Here is a 21,249-nt window from a genome sequence, read left to right on the forward strand (position 1 = left end):
TTCCATCATTCACCTGTGTATTTTAGTGGTTAGGTAGAAATGTTTTTTTTAATATATATATATATATATATATATATATATATATATATATATATATATATATATATATATATATATATATATATATTCATTCTTCTATCTTTCCAAAAAATCTGATAACCCTGCATTTAACCAAAACATTTTGTGACATTATCCAGATAAAATAACACATGAAGTAACTACAATGTGCCTGGTAGGCTAGAACAGAGCAGGAAGAAAACAAAATAAACAAAAGCCAGCAGGTGCTGTAAAACTAGTCCAAACTTGGCCGTGACATTGAGGCGTGGAACGCACGCGCGTTCCACACACTTCCTGATAGCCCAGCTCTGTCAGCGGGATACCTCCCAAGTCGCGTTCCTGTCATAACTTCATACATATAAGGAAGAGCAATTCGCCTGCGGGCTAATAATATCTGGCCGGTGGGAAATCCCCCCCCAGCCAGCTGCTTCTTGTGTGGCGGCTAATAATAACCTGCCCAGATGATTCCTGTCCTGCTCACACAGCCCCGCTCCTTCACTCTCCAGCCTTTCCGTCGAGCTTGGCTTTTAGAGACGCTAGCTGTCCAGCCCGGCCGGTCCCGTTTACCGTCTCTCCCACTAGCCTTTTCCTGGTTTAAATTTGCCGCGTTCCATCATCTGGGCCCGTCGACCAATCAGCGTGCGCCGGTAAAGTTGTTCCTCCGTAGCCACGCCCACTTGGAATCTTCCCTGGCTCAGAATCAGAATCCTCCCTACAGGTGTACGGCTTATCAAACCTTCCCGCCATTTTGGTCCAGTCGACCCATGGCTACCAGTGGTAAACTTGACCTGCGTTCTCCTTCCACCAACTGGAAGGAAGCAAAAAGTGAGAATAGTAAAGGAATATATATATATATATATAAAAATGCACCACAATACAGAGTTTATGTGTTGTAAAATTTAATACTGGACAATGTGTGCATGCATATGTATATACACCTGTGTGTGTGTACACACACTAACTGTATGCATTCTCTAATTTGAGGGATAAGTATGGTAAAACTATTAAAAAAAACACAACACATACTTTTTATTTTTTTTATAATATACTGGACAGACTTGACATTAACTGCAAATGTTATTGTTTTACTTTTTATAGAGTTCCTCAAAGAGCTGGACACTAAGAAGAGGCGTGAACATTATGGTATCAAAGACTATATCACGCTTAAGGATATTCCATCTTGGAAAGACCATGCTAAAAGTGAGGGTTCAAGAAGTGTAAACCGCTTGTTATTGTATAAAGAAACAAAAAATATATATTTTTTTAATCTTTCTTTCTTGCTAACATACAGCAATATATTTGGTAAATAATTGCTTTCTGTAGATATGCAGGTTGTATGCATAAACTATAAAATGTTGGTGAGACCTGAAGTAAACTACAGGTTAAACTTGCACTCCTTGCAAAAGGGGAAGAAATATGTGTGTCAGTGTCTCATCTTATGCAAACACCAGGAGTATCCCGATTTGTTTTCAAGTAATTTGCAGATCATGTAAACCTCTGCACAACTATTTATGGAATATGCAGGTTGGCTGATGCAACCATGTTAATTTGTGGGAATATTTTTATTTTAAAGCATGCTGTGACACTGGGGCTGTCACTCAGGCAGCCAAATCTTCTTGTGTTGCCAATTTCTTCTGCTCATTGCTGCATCACTGGTGCCTGCAGTTTCCACATACCCTCTGCCAATAACTCATCAAGCCGTTTTACAAATTGCTATGTTAGGTGTCCTTGGCTTGTCTGATCGTCACATTTTCACACCTGGGTTAAACAGTATTCATTGGCTGAATTTGTCAGCGGATGGCTCTCATCTAGTTAATGCCATTTAAACGTGGTATGAGATTGTATGATGCTGCTGAAGTATAAGCCTCTGGTTTTATCAGATTTACTCAGACTGGAAGAAACATAGGTAACCATTATGGTAAGATAAAAAATAATTTGTAAAATATATGTCAAATTACTGGTGAATAGCTCAAGTGCCCTGAAGTTTTTTGATTTTTTTTTTAAAGCGGACCTGTCACTTTCATTGTCATTGCATGTTTTGCAAAAATCTTGAAAGGGTGTAAGCTTTGCATGCAGTGGCCGGGAGAGGACGATAGTAGATTATTCTTCTGTGCAAATTTCCCTTTTCGGTGCTGTCATCTTCTCTACCAAGGTCTTTCCTCAGCTCCCCATATTTCCTCTTCCAGGAGCCCTTCTTGGTTGTGCATGCTGAAGAGTACAACACTGAACTGTAGATGACACTGTGGAAACTTCAGTTTAAAGGAACACTATAGTCACCTAAATTACTTTAGCTAAATAAAAGCAGTTTTAGTGTATAGATCATTCCCCTGCAATTTCACTGCTCAATTCACTGTCATTTAGGAGTTAAATCACTTTGTTTCTGTTTATGCAGCCCTAGCCACACCTCCCCTGACTATGATTGACAGAGCCTGGATGAACAAAAACTGGTTTCACTTTCAAACAGATGTAATTTACCTTAAATAATTGTATCTCAATCTCTAAATTGAACTTTAATCACATACTGGAGGCTCTTGCAGGGTCTAGCAAGCTGTTAACATAGCAGGGGATAAGAAAATCTTAATTAAACAGAACTTGCAATAAAGAAAGCCTTAATAGGGCTCTCTTTACAGGAAGTGTTTATAGAAGGCTGTGCAAGTCACATGCAGGGAGGTGTGACTAGGGTTCATAAACAAAGGGATTTAACTCCTAAATGGCAGAGGATTGAGCAGTGAGGCTGCAGGGGCATGTTCTATACACCAAAACTGCTTCATTAAGCTAAAGTCGTTCAGGTGACCTATAGTGTCCCTTTAAATCGAAACTATAATTTGTCTGCAATTGATTCAATTAAAGAGTTAGTTCAAGCATCATAACCACTACAGCCCACTTTAGTAATGGGGCAAACCGTTTTGTATTGGTTTGCCCTCTTGCCTGTTCCTGCCTTGCGCCAGGGTCCTCTCTTGGTGGCTGTGACGCGCATGTGGGACCTAAAGAGCTCATAAATTTAATTCTGTGCATAGATATATGTACAGAATTGACATTCGCCTGCCCAAAACTCTTGTTCTGGGTTGGCTAATGATGCCTTAGTGACAATGTTGGAAGTGGAGTTACACTTCTGAAATAGACTGCCTGCAAGGGAAAGATATCTATCCCCTCCCTCCTTTGCATACATGTATTTATTTGTTTTTTTTTTTTTACCCTCCTCTTGCCGGCCCACAGTGCACGCATGTGCTGTGAGATGGCAAAATGTTCCACCAATCACAGGCTTCTCTTGGAAAAGCATCTGGTTGGACCACGTCAGGCCTCTGTGACATTGGAAGTAAAAAGTTAATTATCAGTAAATCTGTTTTTAGACAGGTTGCTGGGCAAATGGCAAGCGGGGACCTTATCTATAGTGCCAAATAGAGCATATTATACAGTGTTAAAAAAAAAAAAACACCCTGAAATAGGTTAGGAGTAACTCTTTATTTGTGCTTTCTCTATTTTGACTTTGAAGTGGAAAGGACTGGTTTATAACAATAATTGAAAGGAAGTTAAGATGGAGATGCCTATTTGCAGGATAAGGAGGTATGGATTCCTACATTTAAAGGATTGCCATGCCTGAAGACGAATTTACATATTCACCACCTGAAACACGTCAAAGGTGGAGTTACACCCCTGGTAGCAGAGGATTAAACTCCATATGTGCAGTCACAGTAAAATGTTCACATACAGACCCCAGGCACCTTGACCACTTCAAATCGGTGAAGTAGTCATGGTGCTTGGAGTACCCCTTTAATGATATTTTTCTGCACCTCACAGCTACCTATTAAAAGTCCTTGTCAAGGACATTTACCCTTTATTGTCTCGCACAGTGTGCAAGAAGATGCCTTTCTCTAGCAGCAGGTGCTCATAATTGGCCAAAGTTGACAGTGGAAGGGTTGCAATGTTGCCAGATGGGTAGTGGACCTTTCAAAGGAGCAAATTGGCATTAGTTGGAATTAAACACCAGCATATTTGTTAGCCTGTATAAGAGAGAACCCCAAACTATGCATCCAAAAACAAATTATTTTGGTGAAACTCTTATGCATCTTATTCCTACCACTATACTCTGCAAGAGGAAGCTGTAAGTTTTCCCTATATCTCTTACTGACTTCCTAACAGGATTATTCACTATTTTATAATGTGGATTGTCAGGGATTCAAAGCAAATTATAAGGCAAAATAGCAGAATTAGAAATATTCTCCAAGTTTGTTTTCAGTACAACTATGTTAGCCTAAAATTTGAAATTCACTTTAAATTCACAATAATTTACTTTGGTAAATAAACCCCAGGGCTTATTCACTGAAGAGCTATCCTTTTTCCAATTCAATGCAGTCTAATTAGGGTTTATAGTTGAAATTTACTTTGAATTCTCTAAAATTCTTTCTGTAGTGAATAACACTGCCTGTTTGTAAAACTAAGAGTCTGCTCCGTGTGTTAAAGACGAACTGCCACTTCAGAGGTATTGACCCATTCTAATATAGATGTTCCTCACTTTACAACCTACTTGCTAAACGACCACTCGGAGTTACGAGACGTGCAAGTCAAATTCGGTAGATCATTCGCGGCAAAGATGCGAGGTACAGCTTTGTACTTTAGAGCTGTAGTTCGCATCTTTGCCATGAATGAGAAACAGATGAACGTGATTACATGGCGAAATTCAACTCAGAGGGATCCCAGTACATTTAGTACCTGTACTGTTCGTCAAGGCTCATTTGCGGCAAAGATGCGAGGTACAGCTTTACAGTACAAAGCTGTACCTTGCATACTTTCCTTGAATCATAAGCATCGGTCCTCGCTTATCGACCAAGTCATAGGAATGGAACTCGCTCGTTAAGAGAGGAGCACCTGTAGTTAAATGCACAGTAAGCACCAAAACCACTATGTTTTAAGGTAGTTGATTAATTTATTCTCTACGACATGCATTGGAATGGTGGAGTGCAGTAATTACTTATACTTGCTAGTAGGGCTACTTTTCCTTATGTAAAAGCTGCAGGTTGGCAAAGGTGGTGCATTAATCATTTGTCATTGGATTTCCTTTGTCAACTTTGTCATTGGATGCCAAGTCCATACTCTCGACAGTCGGGTGACATCTGACTGTGGCACATCACAGATACTCAGTATTGACTATTGTGTCAACTGAGGTCTATTTAAGCAGGGGGCATGCATGTGATTTCACATGCATGGCCAAGGAAAGGAAGGGCACTGTGTAACGCATCGACGGGCACCCCGACTGGGTACCTCCATTGAAGGATGCTCCTAGCGCTTCCTGAGGGCTCCAAACACTGTAGCAGACAATTATTAGCACCTGCTGCTAGAGAAAGGCATCTTCTTGCACACTGTGCGAGACAAAGGGTAAATGTCCTTGACAAGGACTTTTAATAGGTAGCTGTGAGGTGCAGAAAAATATAATTAAAGGGGTACTCCAAGCACCATGACTACTTCACCGATTTGTATGTATGTGAACATTTTACTGTTTTTAATGTATGTGAACATTTTACTGTGACTGCACATATGGAGTTTAATCCTCTGCTAGCAGGGGTGTAACTCCACCTTTGAGGTGTTTCAGGTGGTGAATATGTAAATTTGTCTTCTAAAGCCAGACATCCATTAGCTGCACAGCCCCCTCCATGTCACTTCTGTCCTCCCTGATATCCCTAGAGCAAGGGGTTGTGACATTAGAGGAATATCAGGCTGCAGGGAGAAGTTGGCCTGGGCACTAGATTTAATTTAAAAGAAAATAATAAATATATATATATATATATATATATATATATATATATATATATATATATATATATATGCAGAAAGATAAGTCCTGCGCTCACTCCCATCACTGGGCGGCTGCAAATGACTACAGTACACATCAGCCCCAATATATAGTAAAAAACAAAGAAAAACAAGTTACCTGCACTCTCTCCTTAATCCCTATGTATTTTTTAAACAAATGGAGGTTTTTTAGTTATCTCCAATGGCCATGAGAGGATGAGCCCACCTGCCAACGTCAAGGCAGACCCCCCTAGGTGGGTCCTAACTCTAACCATTTTTTTTTTTATTGTGGGAGGGGACTAGCACAGAAAGATTACTCTAACCAAATCCAGTGTTTAGAAAGTAAATCGATCTAACCCATCACTTTACCATGATGCCTGACCCTAGTGTGTAATTTAAGACACAGTGATGATGGGAGAATGATGCGAATCATGTCATTGGCACAACCTAAAATTGGCAGAGCCAGCTTGAAAAGGAGACGGGTGCACCCATATTGTTGGCTGGTTATCCTGATAAGCTGCCTACCAATCAACCAGGCGAGCCCATTAATGGCAGCCCATGCAGCGAGCACTGCGCATCTAGGGATCAAGCTGTGCTTTTTGGAGAGAGTTCCTCAGGTGGCCCTAAAACGGGACAGGATCCAGAAAACAGGACGTTGGACGACATTAGGAATGTTGGCAGGCATGGTAATCCTTTAAATGTAGGAATCCATACCTCCTTATCCTGCAAATAGGCATCTCCATCTTAACTTCCTTTCAATTATTGTTATAAACCAGTCCTTTCCACTTCAAAGTCAAAATAGAGAAAGCACAAATAAAGAGTTACTCCTAACCTATTTCAGGGTGTTTTTTTTTTTTTTTTTAACACTGTATAATATGCTCTATTTGGCACTATAGATAAGGTCCCCACTTCCCATTTGCCCAGCAACCTGTCTAAAAACAGATTTACTTATAATTTACTTTTTACTTCCAATGTCACCACAACCACGGAAATGAAGAAGCATACTCAAGCATATGAATGCTGTAAACAGCTGAATAGGAAAAGCATACAATCAGCTTACACTCCTGGCAATCAGCATACAATCCAATTCCCCCAATAACGAGACGACACTTAGTTTTGAGGTCAAGCAGAACTGACTGTACTGGCACATACAGCCTCTTTTATTCCCAATCCACAAACTTAGTACTGCCCACAGGGTTTTGAAATACAACCAATCAATCCGTACAATACACACAGACACTCCCACACAAAATCCTCCCCTCTGCCTGTGATATGATTACTAAACACAATGGGTAATATAATTATATATTTATAATAATTTATAATTAATCACAGGCAGAGAAATACAGTTTTTACAAAATATTAATAACTTCGAAAATATACATGCCACAAACATAAATCACATATTCGAACTCAGCACACTTTAATTATAAACATAGTCAAAATTCAGCCAATTCCGACATTTTAACTGTGAATGTCATAATACTGTTAGGTTTTACTGCAAAAAAATGCACATATTTGTAATCAGCGATGTCTCACGAGTACAACAGTACCCCCCATTAACAGGTTTTATGTTGTTTTGGAAAGTTACAGGGTCAAATATAGAACATTCCATTTTCAAATTGAAATTTGCCAGATTGGTAATGTTACCTTTGAGACGGTGTGGTAGCCCAGGAATGAGAATTACCCCCATAATGGCATACCATTTGAAAAAGTAGACAAGCCAAGGTATTGAAAGTGGGGTATGTTTAGTCTTTTTTAGTAGCCACTTAGTCACAAACACTGGCCAAAGTTAGCGTTCATATTTGTTTTTGTGTGAAAAAAGCAAAAAACTAATATTTGGCCAGTGTTTGTGACTAACTGGCTATTAAGAAAGACTAGACATACCCCACTTGCAATACCTCGGGTTGTCTACTTTTGCAAATGGTATGCCATCATGGGGGTAATTCTCATTCCTGGGCTACAATACGCTCTCAAAGGCAAATTTCAATGTGAAAAAAATGAAATGCAAGCCTTATATGTGACTCTCTAACTTTCCAAAACACCATAAAACCTGTACATGGGGGGTACTGTTATTCTCGGGAGACTTCACTAAACACAAATATTAGTGTTTTAAAACAGTAAAACATATTACAACAATAATATAGACCATAAAAGTGCAGTTCGCTTGTAAAAAATGCAAAAAACGTCACTTTTACTTAAAATATCATCGTTGTAATACAATTTACCAGTTTGAAACACGAATATTTGAGTTCAGCGAAGTCTCCCGAGTAAAACAGTACCCCCTATGTACAGGTTTTATGGTGTCTTGGAGAGTTACAGGGTCAAATATAGTGCTTGCAAATTAAATTCTCTGCACTTTCTCCCTGTGTTGTCAGGCATGTCAATCAAATTTTAATTAATCAAATCACATAATTACGTTAAAAGATTATTTAAATATACATGTAGAATTTTAATATACATGCATTTATAGGTATTTAAATTCTACGTGTATACTAATGTAATCTTTTATGTAATTATATGTACTTATCTATATATATATATATATATTTGCGGTTATTTGTATTTTATATATAGATATATATATATATATATATATATATATATATATATATATATATATATATATATATATATATATATATATAATGTCATTCTAAGTGTATTTTGTTAACGATATATATATATATATATATATATATATATATATATATATATTAACCCCTTAACACCGCAGCCAAATGTACAAGTTGTGAACAGAACAAAACGTAAACAAAACCTGGCATTTGCGCTATATGTCTGTCCAACCGTAATTCACCTCTTTCATATTAAATGCACCCCCCCTTATTACATATCATTTTATTCAGGGGAAACAGGGCTTTCATTTAACATCAAATATTTAGGTATTGAACATAATTTAATATAAAAAATTTATAAAAAAATGGGAGAAAAAAAGAATTTTTTAATTTTTTTTAGTTCTACATGACATTTTAACTGTGGATGTCAAAATACTGTTTGCTTTTACTGCAATACAATACACATTTGTATTCAGTGATGTCTCACGTGTAAAACAGTACCCCCTATGTACAGGTTTTATGGTGTTTTGGGAAGTTACAGGGTCAAATATAGCGTGTTACAATTGAAATTTGCCAGATTGGTTACGTTGCCTTTGAGACTGTATAGTAGCCCAGGAATTAAATTTACACCCATAATGGCATACCATTTGCAATAGTAGACAACCCAAGGTATTGCAAATGGGTTATGTCCAGTCTTTTTTTAGTAGCCATTTGGTCACAAACACTGGCCAAAGTTAGCGTTAGTATTTGTTTGTGTGTGAAAAATGCAAAAAAACGCCAATTTTGGCCAGTGTTTGTGACTAAGTGGCTACTAAAAAAGTCTGGACAAACCCCATTTGCAATACCTTGGGTTGTCTACTATTGCAAATGGTATGCCATCATAGGGGTAATTTTCATTCTTAGGCTACCATAGGGTCACAAAGGCAACGTAAGCAATCTGGTGAATTTTAATGTGAAAAAAATGAAACACAAGCCTTATATTTGACGCTGTAACTTTTGAAAACACCATAAAACCTGTACATGTGGGGTACTGTTGTACTCGGGAGACTTCGCTCAACACAAATATTTGTATTTCAAAACAGTAAAAAGTATTGCAGCAATAATATCGTCCGTGTAAGTGCTGTTTGTGCGTGAAAAATGCAGAAAACGTCACTTTTACTGGCGATATCATCGTTGAAATACATTTTACTGTTTTGAAACACTAATATCTGTGTTCAGCAAAAGTCTCCCGAGTAAAACAGTACCCCCTATGTACAGGTTTTATGGTGTCTTGGAAAGTTATAGGGTTAAATATAGTGCTAGCAAATTAAATTCCCTATACTTTCGGCATGGGTTGTCAGGCAGGTCCCGCTAATTGTAATTAATTAGGATACCTAATTATGTAAAATTATTACATAAATATATGTGTAGAATTAATATATATATATATATATATATATATATATATATATATATATATAAAATTTTTTAAAATATTTTTATTTATATATAGGTATATATGGTGATATATACGTATATATTTATGTATATAGATATATATATTATGATATATATATTTTGTTCTACGTGTATTTTGATATAAATATATATATTAATATCACAATACAGTTAGAACGAAATAACACATCTATATATTTTTTAATTATTTATTTTTAAATATTTTTTTAATTTTATTTTTTTACGTATTTACATATATATTTTTTTATATTATATATAAATATATATAACAATAATTATATATATATTTAATCAGTATCAGTCTACGTGTAATTTGATATTAATATATATATATATATATATATAAATATTTAAATACACGTCGTGTATGTGTGTGTGTATATATACTTAGATCATATATATATATATAATTAATATTTGTGCTCGGAATTTAAATACGTAATGGATAGTAACTGTGAGCAAAGTTGGTTGTGGTGTGCCGAAACCAACGTACGAGTGGGCCTGTAAATAAGAGGGCCCACCAAGAAGAATGTAATTATAACAGGGTGTAGGTGGGTGGGGACAATCAGCTGAACGGCAGAGGTGAGTAGGGGCTGGGAGTTTAAGTAGGGGACTTACTCCTCCCACAAATTCAGGCCTCCACAAGTTCAGGCCTTTTAACTTGTGCTCGGAATTTAAATACGTAATGGATAGTAACCGTGAGCAAAGTTGGTTGTGGTGTGCCGAAACCAACGTACGAGTGGGCCTGTAAATAAGAGGGCAAAAAGATAAATTCGAGAAATACACACTTTATTGCATTTTTTACAAAACCAAGTTGCTGAAAGCTTGGCGAAGCTCTTTCTCCGGCTGTGGAATATATGCAGTATATATGGAGGATTTCCACCGCCCCAGTCTCTTGATGATATGGACCGGTGTGTTAGTGCTAGAGGCTGCTCCTATACGGAAGGAGTGCCTAGAGAATGCAATCGGGTTGTGTCCGAGCTTAGATAACAGAATTCTGATATGAATCATCAATTTTGCTGTGTTTAACGGGTGCCCTTGTAGTGTTAAGAGCGGAGAGTCCAGTAGGTGACCGTGCAGAGTTGACCGTAGGTGGTCTAGTACTTTTACCGGACACCAGGCATTATCAGTAGGGAAGAGAGGAATTATAGTAGGGTGTAGTGACCGGTTGGTTTTAGTTGTAGGGATCGAAAGTTGGTAGTGATCCTCTATTTTAGTGAGGTGTGATATTTTAAGTCTTGGCTTCGTATCTCCTTGACAAATTACGGTGAACTCTCTAGGTCTGAGAAAACCGTAGAAAGCGAGATATAAAGCAGATTTGATCACCGTATTTGTGCCGATGTCGAATGGGGCTGTGTCAAGGAGATTGCTAAGTGACCTGAAGATAGGCCCATCTATAGGTAATCTAATGGTAGAGAGTGGAGGTGAAACCTTTGATATTCCTTTCAAAACCTTTTTGACGGGGTATGAAGACAGGAAAGGTGTGTTGTTAGGAAAAAAAAGGTGAGGCTGTGGTGCTGGACCCCCGTGAGATATAGTTTAATGGTGTTGTGAGATAATTTAAGGTGTAGGTGGAAAAAAGAGGCAAAAGCCACCATGGTTTGAATAGAGAAGTCACCTTGTAAACCGAACTCTGCTGTGAATTTATTAAATATATTAAGAGCCCTATTGTAAGTGATAGCCGTGTTTGGTGATAATGCTTGGTGAGTGAGTGCTCTAGCGTGGTTCAAGAGTGTGCTTAATCCAGGATTAGATCGTGGAACCGTGGTGTCCTGGATGGTTGTAGGTGAGCCGTTGGGAGTGGCTGAGAAAATGCCTGAAATTGAGAACGAGAGAGCGTCAGCGGCCGTGTTGTGAATACCCGGGATGTGAAAACAAACTAAGTGAAACTGGCCGGATGCTGCCAACCAGGTCAGCTTGCGAATCAGCCGCATGATGGTCAGGGAAGATGATCGCCCTTTGTTCACGATTTCGCAAGCTGCCGAGTTATCAGAGTAGCATTTGACTGCCTTGCCAGACCAGAGATGACCCCAGGTGTGTGCGGCCGCCACAATGGGATAAATTTCAAATAGTGCTGAGGTCTCTCTGAATCCTGGCAAGGCATCTGTATCAGTGGGCCAATGGCCCCTGAACCAGTGGTTCCCAAAAATGGCTGAAAAACCAGTATTGGCTGCTGCGTCTGTGTGGATGATGGGTGAAGAGGTGGAGAGAGGGGGAATAAACATGGAGATTCCATTCCAGTCCTTCAAAAACTTCCCCCACATAGCTAAGTCAGCCTTGGCGTGGGGGTCCAAAGAAACTGTGCCAGAGTCCGGAACTCCGTGCAGCAGGCAAAGGAGTCTGGATATGAAAGACCTTCCCTGCGGAATGATGCGCATCGCAAAGTTCAGGGATCCGAGAAGGGACTGAAGTTATTTTCTAGTGCAAACATCATTCCGCAGGAACAAGTCATCTCCCCTCTCAAACGTGACAGTTTGTCGTGGGGGAGGCTAGCTCTGAGGTTAACCGAGTCCAGTTCTATCCCCAGAAAGGTCAATTTAGTTGTGGGGCCTATAGTTTTGGCTGTGGACAAAGGGACTCCAAGTGTGGAAAATAGTGCAGTAGTGCTTCTGATTGCTGTGGGTGAAGGTGACCCTGGCTCTATTAGTAAAAAGTCGTCGAGGTAGTGGATAACGGAGTGACACCTGGTGACGTTCAGAAGCAGCCAGCATAGTGACTCTGCGAAAATGTCGAACAGTTTGGGGCTGCTTCGAGAACCGAAAGTGAGTCGTGTAGAGAAGTAATATTTCCCTCGCCATTTAACACAGTGTAAGTGCCAGAGTGAGGGGTGCATGGGTAGTAATTTAAACGCGTTTGTGATGTCCGTTTTGCTAAGCCAGGGTCAATTACCAGATGATATGATGGACTGTATGGCGTCGTTGATGGTTACGTACTGAAGTGAGAATTCGTCTGCTGGAATGAGTGCGTTTATGCTTGGAACAAAAGAGGAGTGCGGTGCCGATAAATCAATAATTAGACGGTTTTATTAGAATATTTGTGAATAGCAATACCAATGGGGTTAGTGCACCAGGAGGAGAATGGTGAAGAGGTGAAGGGGCCGATCATGAAACCGTTGGTGATTTCAGAGGCAATGAGAGTGTCTATGGAGACTGGGTCTAAACGTGCTGACTGGAGATTAGGGCATTCTAGTGTACCTGGGGGAATGGCTACAATACCCGTGAGAAACCCTTTAGTGAACCCTGTGATTAAGCCTGGGATCCCTTGTCTTGAGCACCACAGAGATATCACCGTAATTGAATGCCTTGTTCTCAAGTACATCCTGTGAGGCTATGAGCAAGGACACCAGACACACATCCTTCCCGTCTAGGATATCTTTCCTGATAGAGTCAGGGACGGAGTGTGCTGGTGACTCAAATGGTGTAATGGCTGTGCCCGGTGCTGGAGGGGGGAGTATAGGAGGGCATGTTGGTATAGTAGGTACAGCCGTGAAAGCGACTGGGACTACCGTGGTAGTACCTGGGGAGGAGATGGCGCTTTCCACCTTAGATAGCCTGCTATTGAGGGTCTGTAGATTGGCCAAGATCTCTGCCAGGGTATCCTGGGTGGCCGTGCTGTTGCTTGGTTGTTGTCCTTGAGAGCTAGTCCCTGGCCTGGGCTCGGGGGCTTGGTGAGTAAGTAGCCTATAAAGTTCAGCCTTCCTAGCTGTGGCCGGAAAGGGGATTCCCCTGAGCCTAAGCTCGGACGTAATTTTGGGAATAGTCCATGCTCTCAAGGACGTGGGGGTTGAAAGAGTGAGTGATTCGCCTGGAGACCCGGGTCTGGTAGGCGTGAATGGAGTTTCTTCTGTCAATTCTTCGGTTGGAATAGGTTCTTGGGACATTCTAAAAGGAATGATTATGTGAAAGATATATTAGAAGGGGCGTAAGGTAAATAGGCGGGGTATGTGGGGTGGTGTATATGGAAGAACTGGACTGTAATGCTAGATGCCAAAGCGAAAAACTTAACTGTTGAATGTTTGGATAGGTGAGGCCCTGCTAATACCAAGTGGCGGTGAGAGGCTCTACCTATGATTTGGCTTATGACGTAGTTGCCACAGACGTGGTGGCGGGATGTTGGCCTCTCGGTGACAGTAGAGAGAAATCAAAACGTGTGGCCGTGACAGGTGAGGCCCTGACTAGCGCCCTGTAGTAGGGCATGCAAGGCTTGTAACTATGATTTGGGCGTGGGGCCGTACCTCCGTGTTGAGGTGGGGGGGGGATGGAAGGCCTCGCTGGGACGGGTTTTCTGATAGGGTGCGCTAAGGCATTAGCCTAGACCCTGTAGCCAGTTCGATTGTATATTTAAGGATAAGGTGAGAGGACTGGAATGTTGTGTAGATACTAACCTTGACTTCTTGCGAATGGTATCTGGAACCTTCTGGTGGTAATAAGTGTGGTAAGTCTCGTCTTATGCTGTCCTTGAGGAAGAGTCCTGAGGCTTTAAGACAGATGTTGACGTATTTATGCGTATCATGGTGGCGTATGATTTGAATTGGGAGTAGGTTGTTTGTTAGGGGCGCAACGTGAGATCCTGCATTGAGGGATCTGGAAGGTTTAAGTGTGTGACTGGGCTGAAATAGATATTTGTGAGAAGGCTGGATGAGGCCTTGGGGTGACGATTGGACGTATTTGGGTATAGACGTAAGTACCTGAAGGTATGGCTGAGTACCGGGTCAGGTTTTGGTGTTTTCCGGAGCCTGATGGCTGTATGACCGTATGTCTGAGTAGAAATAATAGTAAAGAATTAACGTACCGTGGGCGTAAGCCTGTGGAAAAGTAGTAATGAACTTGAGACCGTGATAGGTTTTATATGAGGTGTAGTAACAAACGAGTTGTGAACTATACCTTGGTTTGACATAAAGAAATTACGTTATGCGAAACGGTTTAACTGTGTAGAACCGGGGGAAGCCTAGAATAATACTGGAGCTAAGGGTTAACCGAAGAAAAATTCCATAGTTAACGACAGGTGTGGAGGTAAGTAATAAAACCCAATCTGTAAACATTTTAGGCCTATGGCTTTATAATGCAAAGTGATAAAATACAATACCTGTTCCTGTAATAAAAGACCTTGAAATAAACAACTTTAGCGCAGAAAAAGCGAGAAACCGATGCAGTCTGTAAAGCCAAAAATATGTGACAGCGTGATTATATGGAAAATGAATAGTACAGACGTTTATGTGCCGGATATTGTGTTTATAAACAGTATTTATTAGTATATGTGACAAAATGAAGTGTTTAACCCCTTAACACCGCAGCCAAATGTACAAGTTGTGAACGAAACAAAACGTAAACAAAACCTGGCATTTGCGCTATATGTCTGTCCAACCGTAATTCACCTCTTTCATATTAAATGCACCCCCCCTTATTATATATCATTTTATTCAGGGGAAACAGGGCTTTCATTTAATATCAAATATTTAGCTATGAAACATAATTTAATATGAAAAAAATGGGAGAAAATAAGATTTTTTTTGATTTTTTTCGTTCTACATGACATTTTAACTGTCAATGTCATAATACTGTTTGCTTTTACTGCAATAAAATACACATATTTGTATTCAGCAAAGTCTCACGTGTAAAACAGTACCCCCTATGTACAGGTTTTATGGTGTTTTGGGAAGTTACAGGGTCAAATATAGCGTGTTACATTTGAAATTGAAATTCGCCAGATTGGTTACGTTGCCTTTGAGACTGTATAGTAGCCCAGGAAATAAATTTACACCCATAATGGCATACCATTTGCAATAGTAGACGACCCAAGGTATTGCAAATAAGCGATGTCCAGTCTTTTTTAGTAGCCATTTGGTCACAAACACTGGCCAAAGTTAGCGTTTGTATTTGTTTGTGTGTGAAAAATGCAAAAAACGCCAATTTTGGCCAGTGTTTGTGACTAAGTGGCTACTAAAAAAGACTGGACATACCCCATTTGCAATACCTTTGGTTGTCTACTATTGCAAATGGTATGCCATCATAGCGGTAATTTTCATTCTTGGGCTACCATAGGGTCATAAAGGCAACGTAAGCAATCTGGCGAATTTTAATGTGAAAAAAATTAAACACAAACCTTATATTTGACGCTGTAATTTTTGAAAACACCATAAAACCTGTACATGAGGGGTACTGTTGTACTCAGGAGACTTCGCTGAACACAAATATTTGTGTTTCAAAACAGTAAAAAGTATTGCAGCAATAATATCGTCCCTGTAAGTGCTGTTTGTGCGTGAAAAATGCAAAAAACGTCACTTTTACTGGCGATATCATGGTTGTAATACATTTTACTGTTTTGAAACACTAATATTTGTGTTCAGCGAAGTCTCCCGAGTAAAACAGTACCCCCCATGTACAGGTTTTATGGTGTCTTGGAAAGTTATAGGGTTAAATATAGTGCTAGCAAATTAAATTCCCTATACTTTCGGCATGGGTGGTCAGGCAGGTCCCGCTAATTGTAATTAATTAGGATACCTAATTATGTAAAATTATTACATAAATATATGTGTAGAATTAATATATGTATATATATACATATGTGTATATATACGTATATATATATTTTTTTGAATATTTTTATTTATATATAGGTATATATATAGTGATATATACGTATATATTTATGTATATAGATATATATATTATTTCGTTATAAGTGTATTTTGATATAAATATATATATATTAATATCAGAATACAGTTAGAACTAAATAAAACACATCTATATATTTTTTTATATTTTATTTTTAATTATTTTTTTTATTTAATTTTTTTACGTATTTACATATTAATTTTTTTTATATTATTTATAAATATATATATAACAATAATTATATATATATTTAATCAGTATCAGTCTACGTGTAATTTGATATTAATATATATATATATATATATAATTATATATATATTAATATTAAAATACACCTAGACGGTGTATGTGTATGTGTGTATATGTGTATATATATACTTAGATCATATATATATAATATATATATATGATCTAAGTATATAATTTATTTATTTTTACACTGTTTTAAAACATTTTTATTTTATTTTCAGCCAGCAGGGGGACCAACTGTCATTACAGTTGGTCCCCCTGCTGGCAATGCAGCAGGCAGCTATACCGGCCATGTGATTGTGAGGTCCTCGCAAGGACCTCACTCTCACATGGCCGGGAGGGCTCCTGGAGGGCGGACGTGCCGCGGGGGGCTCCCTGGGAGTCCCCCGAACCGCGATCGCCGGCGTGGAACCGCCAGCGACCGGGTAAGTTACTAAAAACCGGAGGGCGTACTATTACGTCCGGCGGCGTTTAGAGCCGCTTTTAAAAGGACGTAATAGTACGCCCTCCGGTCTTAAGGGGTTAATAGGTAAATATGTGTTGTGGCAAGATCAGAGAGGCTTTCTATGTTAGTAATAGATTGGAGTGCTCTCTATTCCCAGCATGATGGGGTTAATTGGTGGGAGTCACCCCTTGAATGTTATATACCAGGTGAATGTAATTAACCAGCACTAGGGTTTTAAAAGGTTAGCCTCTGAAGACATCAGAGAGTCTAACAGCTGGGAGAGAGGAGGCAGTTAAGCCTGAGACAAAGGTACTGTGTGAAACCTGCTTAAAGTGCTGTATTTCATTTTGTTTAAAACTGGGAACTAGATTTGCTGGCCAGTTGGATAGTTAGTAATACTGTTTAGTAAGTCTCCAAGTTGGAGTAGGATTTATTTTCTTTTTGTTTTATTTTGTGGGAGAGCACAACCTTGTATATATTGTGGAAAGTGACAAACTGCAGTACTATTTTATCCTGACTGTTGCATTTGAAGTTTGTGACAAGCCTGGCCATCCTGCCACAGTGTATAGAAACCGTGCGTTTATGATAGACATGGATATTTTAAAAAGTAGTAAAACAAATTAACTGGTTAACATAGAAAATCACAAGGCAGATTTTTAAACAAGCTAATTATATCCCCAAACTGACAAAAGGTATCAGTAGCAATATGACCGAACAGGGAATATACGTAAAGAAAAGTAGAATTCGTGAAATAGAACTTAGTGCATACTGTAGCCTATTTGAATAAGAACTAGCCGAATATGGATTTAGAGCAAGGTGTTTGTGTTTTAATCGTATGAAATAGATTGGTCCTGGGTGACCAAACGGAAATAAGAGAATGCCCGTAATATTACTGTGTATATAAATAATAATAGATTAGGTAGTTTCCGTACGAATATGTAAAAGCAGTGATAAAGTGCCGAGCGTTCGTCTGTTTTGGCGTGAACACTGAAATCGGTTAAAAAAAGCGTGTATTTGGGGGGGCGGGGCCTGACCGCAGAGCCGAACGGTCGACATCCTTGTGGGCTCCTGCATGACTCCGCAATTTAACCGGTTTTCCCCGACCCAAACGCGACTTAAGCGGGCCGATAGAGCCAGCAATCGATGGGGAATGCCGAGAGGAACAGAATGATGCCCCTCAAGCGGCGAAACGAGAGTTTTATGCCCGACGGCCGTCGGAGGCCTAGTCAACGGGCGGGAGCAAGAGAGACGGCCGCTCTCCCCCCGCCAGGACTGGGGGCTCCGCTGTGGACAGATCCCTGTCCCCCCCCCCTGGACCGGTGGGGGTCATCCCGGTCCTCCAGCATAGGACACGTTCCCCTGGGACACAGACCCGTGCCACGCAGCCATGACAGCACCACGAGGCCTGGCCTGGCCAAGATGGCAGTCGACAAAGAGGCTCCTCTGCAACAGCGGAGCGATGAGGACTGGGCGGCGGCATTCCAGGCTAAATTCGACGCAATCTGCCAGCGCTTCTGGGACCGCATCGAGGATGGGAGCCCACGACCTGTACAGGTACCTGCCTCAACGGCACGAAGCCGGTGCGCCCCCCTTATCGCACAGACGGGCCATCCGACCCCAGCACAAGCACCGCGAAAGCGGTTTAAAGATACGGAGACCCGGAAGATAACACACAGACCGGGTGCATCCAGCACAAACCCGCCCCACAAAAGCCGGGCACAGGCGTCACAGAAGCGGGTGAGAGGATACTGCAGTCCGCCCATCACAAAGGGGGGCCCCAACAGACCGCTAACTCTAGGGCGCCCCTGCCAGACAAAACCCCTGCCGACACCACCCGCCAACCGAACAGGCCTGAGGGGCAGAGACACCAGGCCACCGGGTACACATCTGACGAAACACAACTCCTCACCACAAACAGGACTGGAAAAGCCACGGCAGACTAGCACCCGCAAGTACAGCACTCACCCCTGGTGGCTGATGCCTCTGACTACGCTGAAGAACTTTAATTCTTTCCCAGACCGTACAGAGTCCCTGCTCTGTACCCTCATGCTGGACAGGTCGGTATGCCGGGTGGGCATAGGATGAAGGGGCTAACTTAAAGGAACACTATCACCGCTGGCAGCAACTCACAGCCCGGACACCCACCTCGCAATATGTGTTCCTATTTGAACTGTCAACGACAAATCTTATTTAGCATTACCCGGACATGCATGTTATTAGTTTCACGCAGTATGTTTAGCATATGATTAGATTACCTGACCCACCAGCACTAGCCTGCTCACATAACTAGCGCACTGCATTCACTTTTGTAGTTTACCAGCGTGATACGTTGATTACGTTCAGTTTCATTATTATCATTTACTCTAATCTCTTTTAATTTTTTGTCATTAATGCGCTACGAAGACAAACACCTAAACAACCAGCCTGCTCCATATCTTAAGCGCAATCAGCACTGTTCTATGCATGCCTAGCTTAGCCTGCTATATCATGAAAACAAAGTTTAATAGCTTGATACCCTAGATAACAATATTTAAGCGAGAGATAACAGTATCAAAGCTAGAGATAGAGATAACAGTATTGAAGCGAGAGATGACAGTATTAAAGCGAGAGATAACAAATATTAAAGCGAGAGATAACAGTATTAATGCGAGAGATTACAGTATTAAAGCGAGAGATAACAGTATTTAGCCATAGCATGTTACTATACATAAAATGAGGTTGATAATCTTAGGAGACGTTGATAATATGTTATGACGACCCTATCCTGTACAACTTTTGAAAGTCTCCCTCTCTTTTTCTGTACCCCTATAATCACATGCCTCAACAAAAATAAAGAATTAAAAAAAAAAAAAAAAAAAAAAAAAAAAAGCGTGTATTTGAACGAATATGATAGAGGGAGCCTACCCCTACGTTTTTAGGCCCGAATGGCGGGAAATAGCGGGGCGCTATTTCCTACGCCTAACTTACGTGAACGTGCCGGTCTCGTGACCGGAAACCGGGTACCTTGACCGGGAACCGAGTGGAAGGCCTCAAACGGACGGAGGACTGGTCAGGACGTCTGACTGCTGGAAACAGGAAAAAAATCTGGAGGGAAGCTGGACAGGAAGTGCTGGTTGCTATGGGGACAAAACAATCAGCTGAAAGGCAGAGGTGAGTAGGGGCTGGGAGTTTAAGTAGGGGACTTACTCCTCCCACAAATTCAGGCCTCCACAAGTTCAGGCCTTTTAACATATGATCTAAGTATATTTTATTTGTAACTGTAATTTTTTTTTATTAACTAATATTTTATTTTTATTACAGGACAGGGGGCAATGACAGTGTCAGCCAGTGATTTCACATCACTGGCTGACACACAGGATCAGTGATCACAGTGACTGCCTGTCACTGTGATCACCTCCTGCAGATTGGGTAATTGACCACAGGGGGGAGTGCCTGGGTGGTACAAGCACTCCCCCCTTCCAATCTGCAGGGGGATCACCGTGCCAGTTACATGTGTCAGCCAATAGGCTGACACATGTAACACTGATCGCAGTGACAGGCTGTCACTGCGATCAGAGAGCTCTGAGATCGCAGTGACAGCCTGTCACTGCGATCAGAGAGCTCTGAGATCGCAGTGACAGCCTGTCACTGCGATCTCAGACTTAGCAGATCGCGGTCACTGACCCCAGGGGGACTGCCTGGGGGGCCAGGTAAGTCCCCCGACCGCGATCTGCAGAAGGGGAAAGCCGCCGGCCGCATGTGTCAGCCGATTTGAAATCGGCTGACACATGCTGAATACTGGTCGCAGTGACAGCCTGTCACTGCGATCAGAGACTGCAGATTGCGATCACCGGCCACAGGGGGGGTTGCCTGGGGGGCCAGGCATCCCCCCCGACCGCGATCTGCAGCGGGCGATTAGCGCCGGCCACGTGGGCGGCCATTTGTCAGGATCGGGACAGGGATCCAACACGCAAAGTACAAACAGGACAGGGTACGTATACCGGACCTTAGAATGGCCGGACTAACGTACGGAGAGTAAAGAGAATGGTCAGAAACAAGCCGAGGTCGAGGGAACGAGAGG

The 21,249-nt window shown here is 40.9% G+C and overlaps 1 protein-coding gene across 2 annotated transcripts in view; it reads left to right on the forward strand.

Moving 5' to 3' along the window:
* Positions 1 to 372: 372 nt before the first annotated feature.
* Positions 373 to 21,249, forward strand: part of MACROD1 (mono-ADP ribosylhydrolase 1) — a 750,918-nt gene continuing 730,041 nt past the window's right edge. Inside the window, exons 1-2 of one of the 2 annotated variants that reach the window (XM_063437714.1) lie at positions 373 to 882; positions 1,156 to 1,257. In XM_063437714.1, the coding sequence (XP_063293784.1) occupies positions 519 to 882; positions 1,156 to 1,257 (466 nt within the window). In that variant the 5' untranslated portion in view covers positions 373 to 518. The remainder of the gene's footprint in view (positions 883 to 1,155; positions 1,258 to 21,249) is intronic. The other variant, XM_063437715.1, reaches the window with a different exon arrangement.

The sequence above is a fragment of the Pelobates fuscus genome, chromosome 12 (genome assembly GCF_036172605.1).
Source record: "Pelobates fuscus isolate aPelFus1 chromosome 12, aPelFus1.pri, whole genome shotgun sequence".
In the NCBI taxonomy this organism is placed as follows: Eukaryota; Metazoa; Chordata; class Amphibia; order Anura; family Pelobatidae; genus Pelobates; species Pelobates fuscus.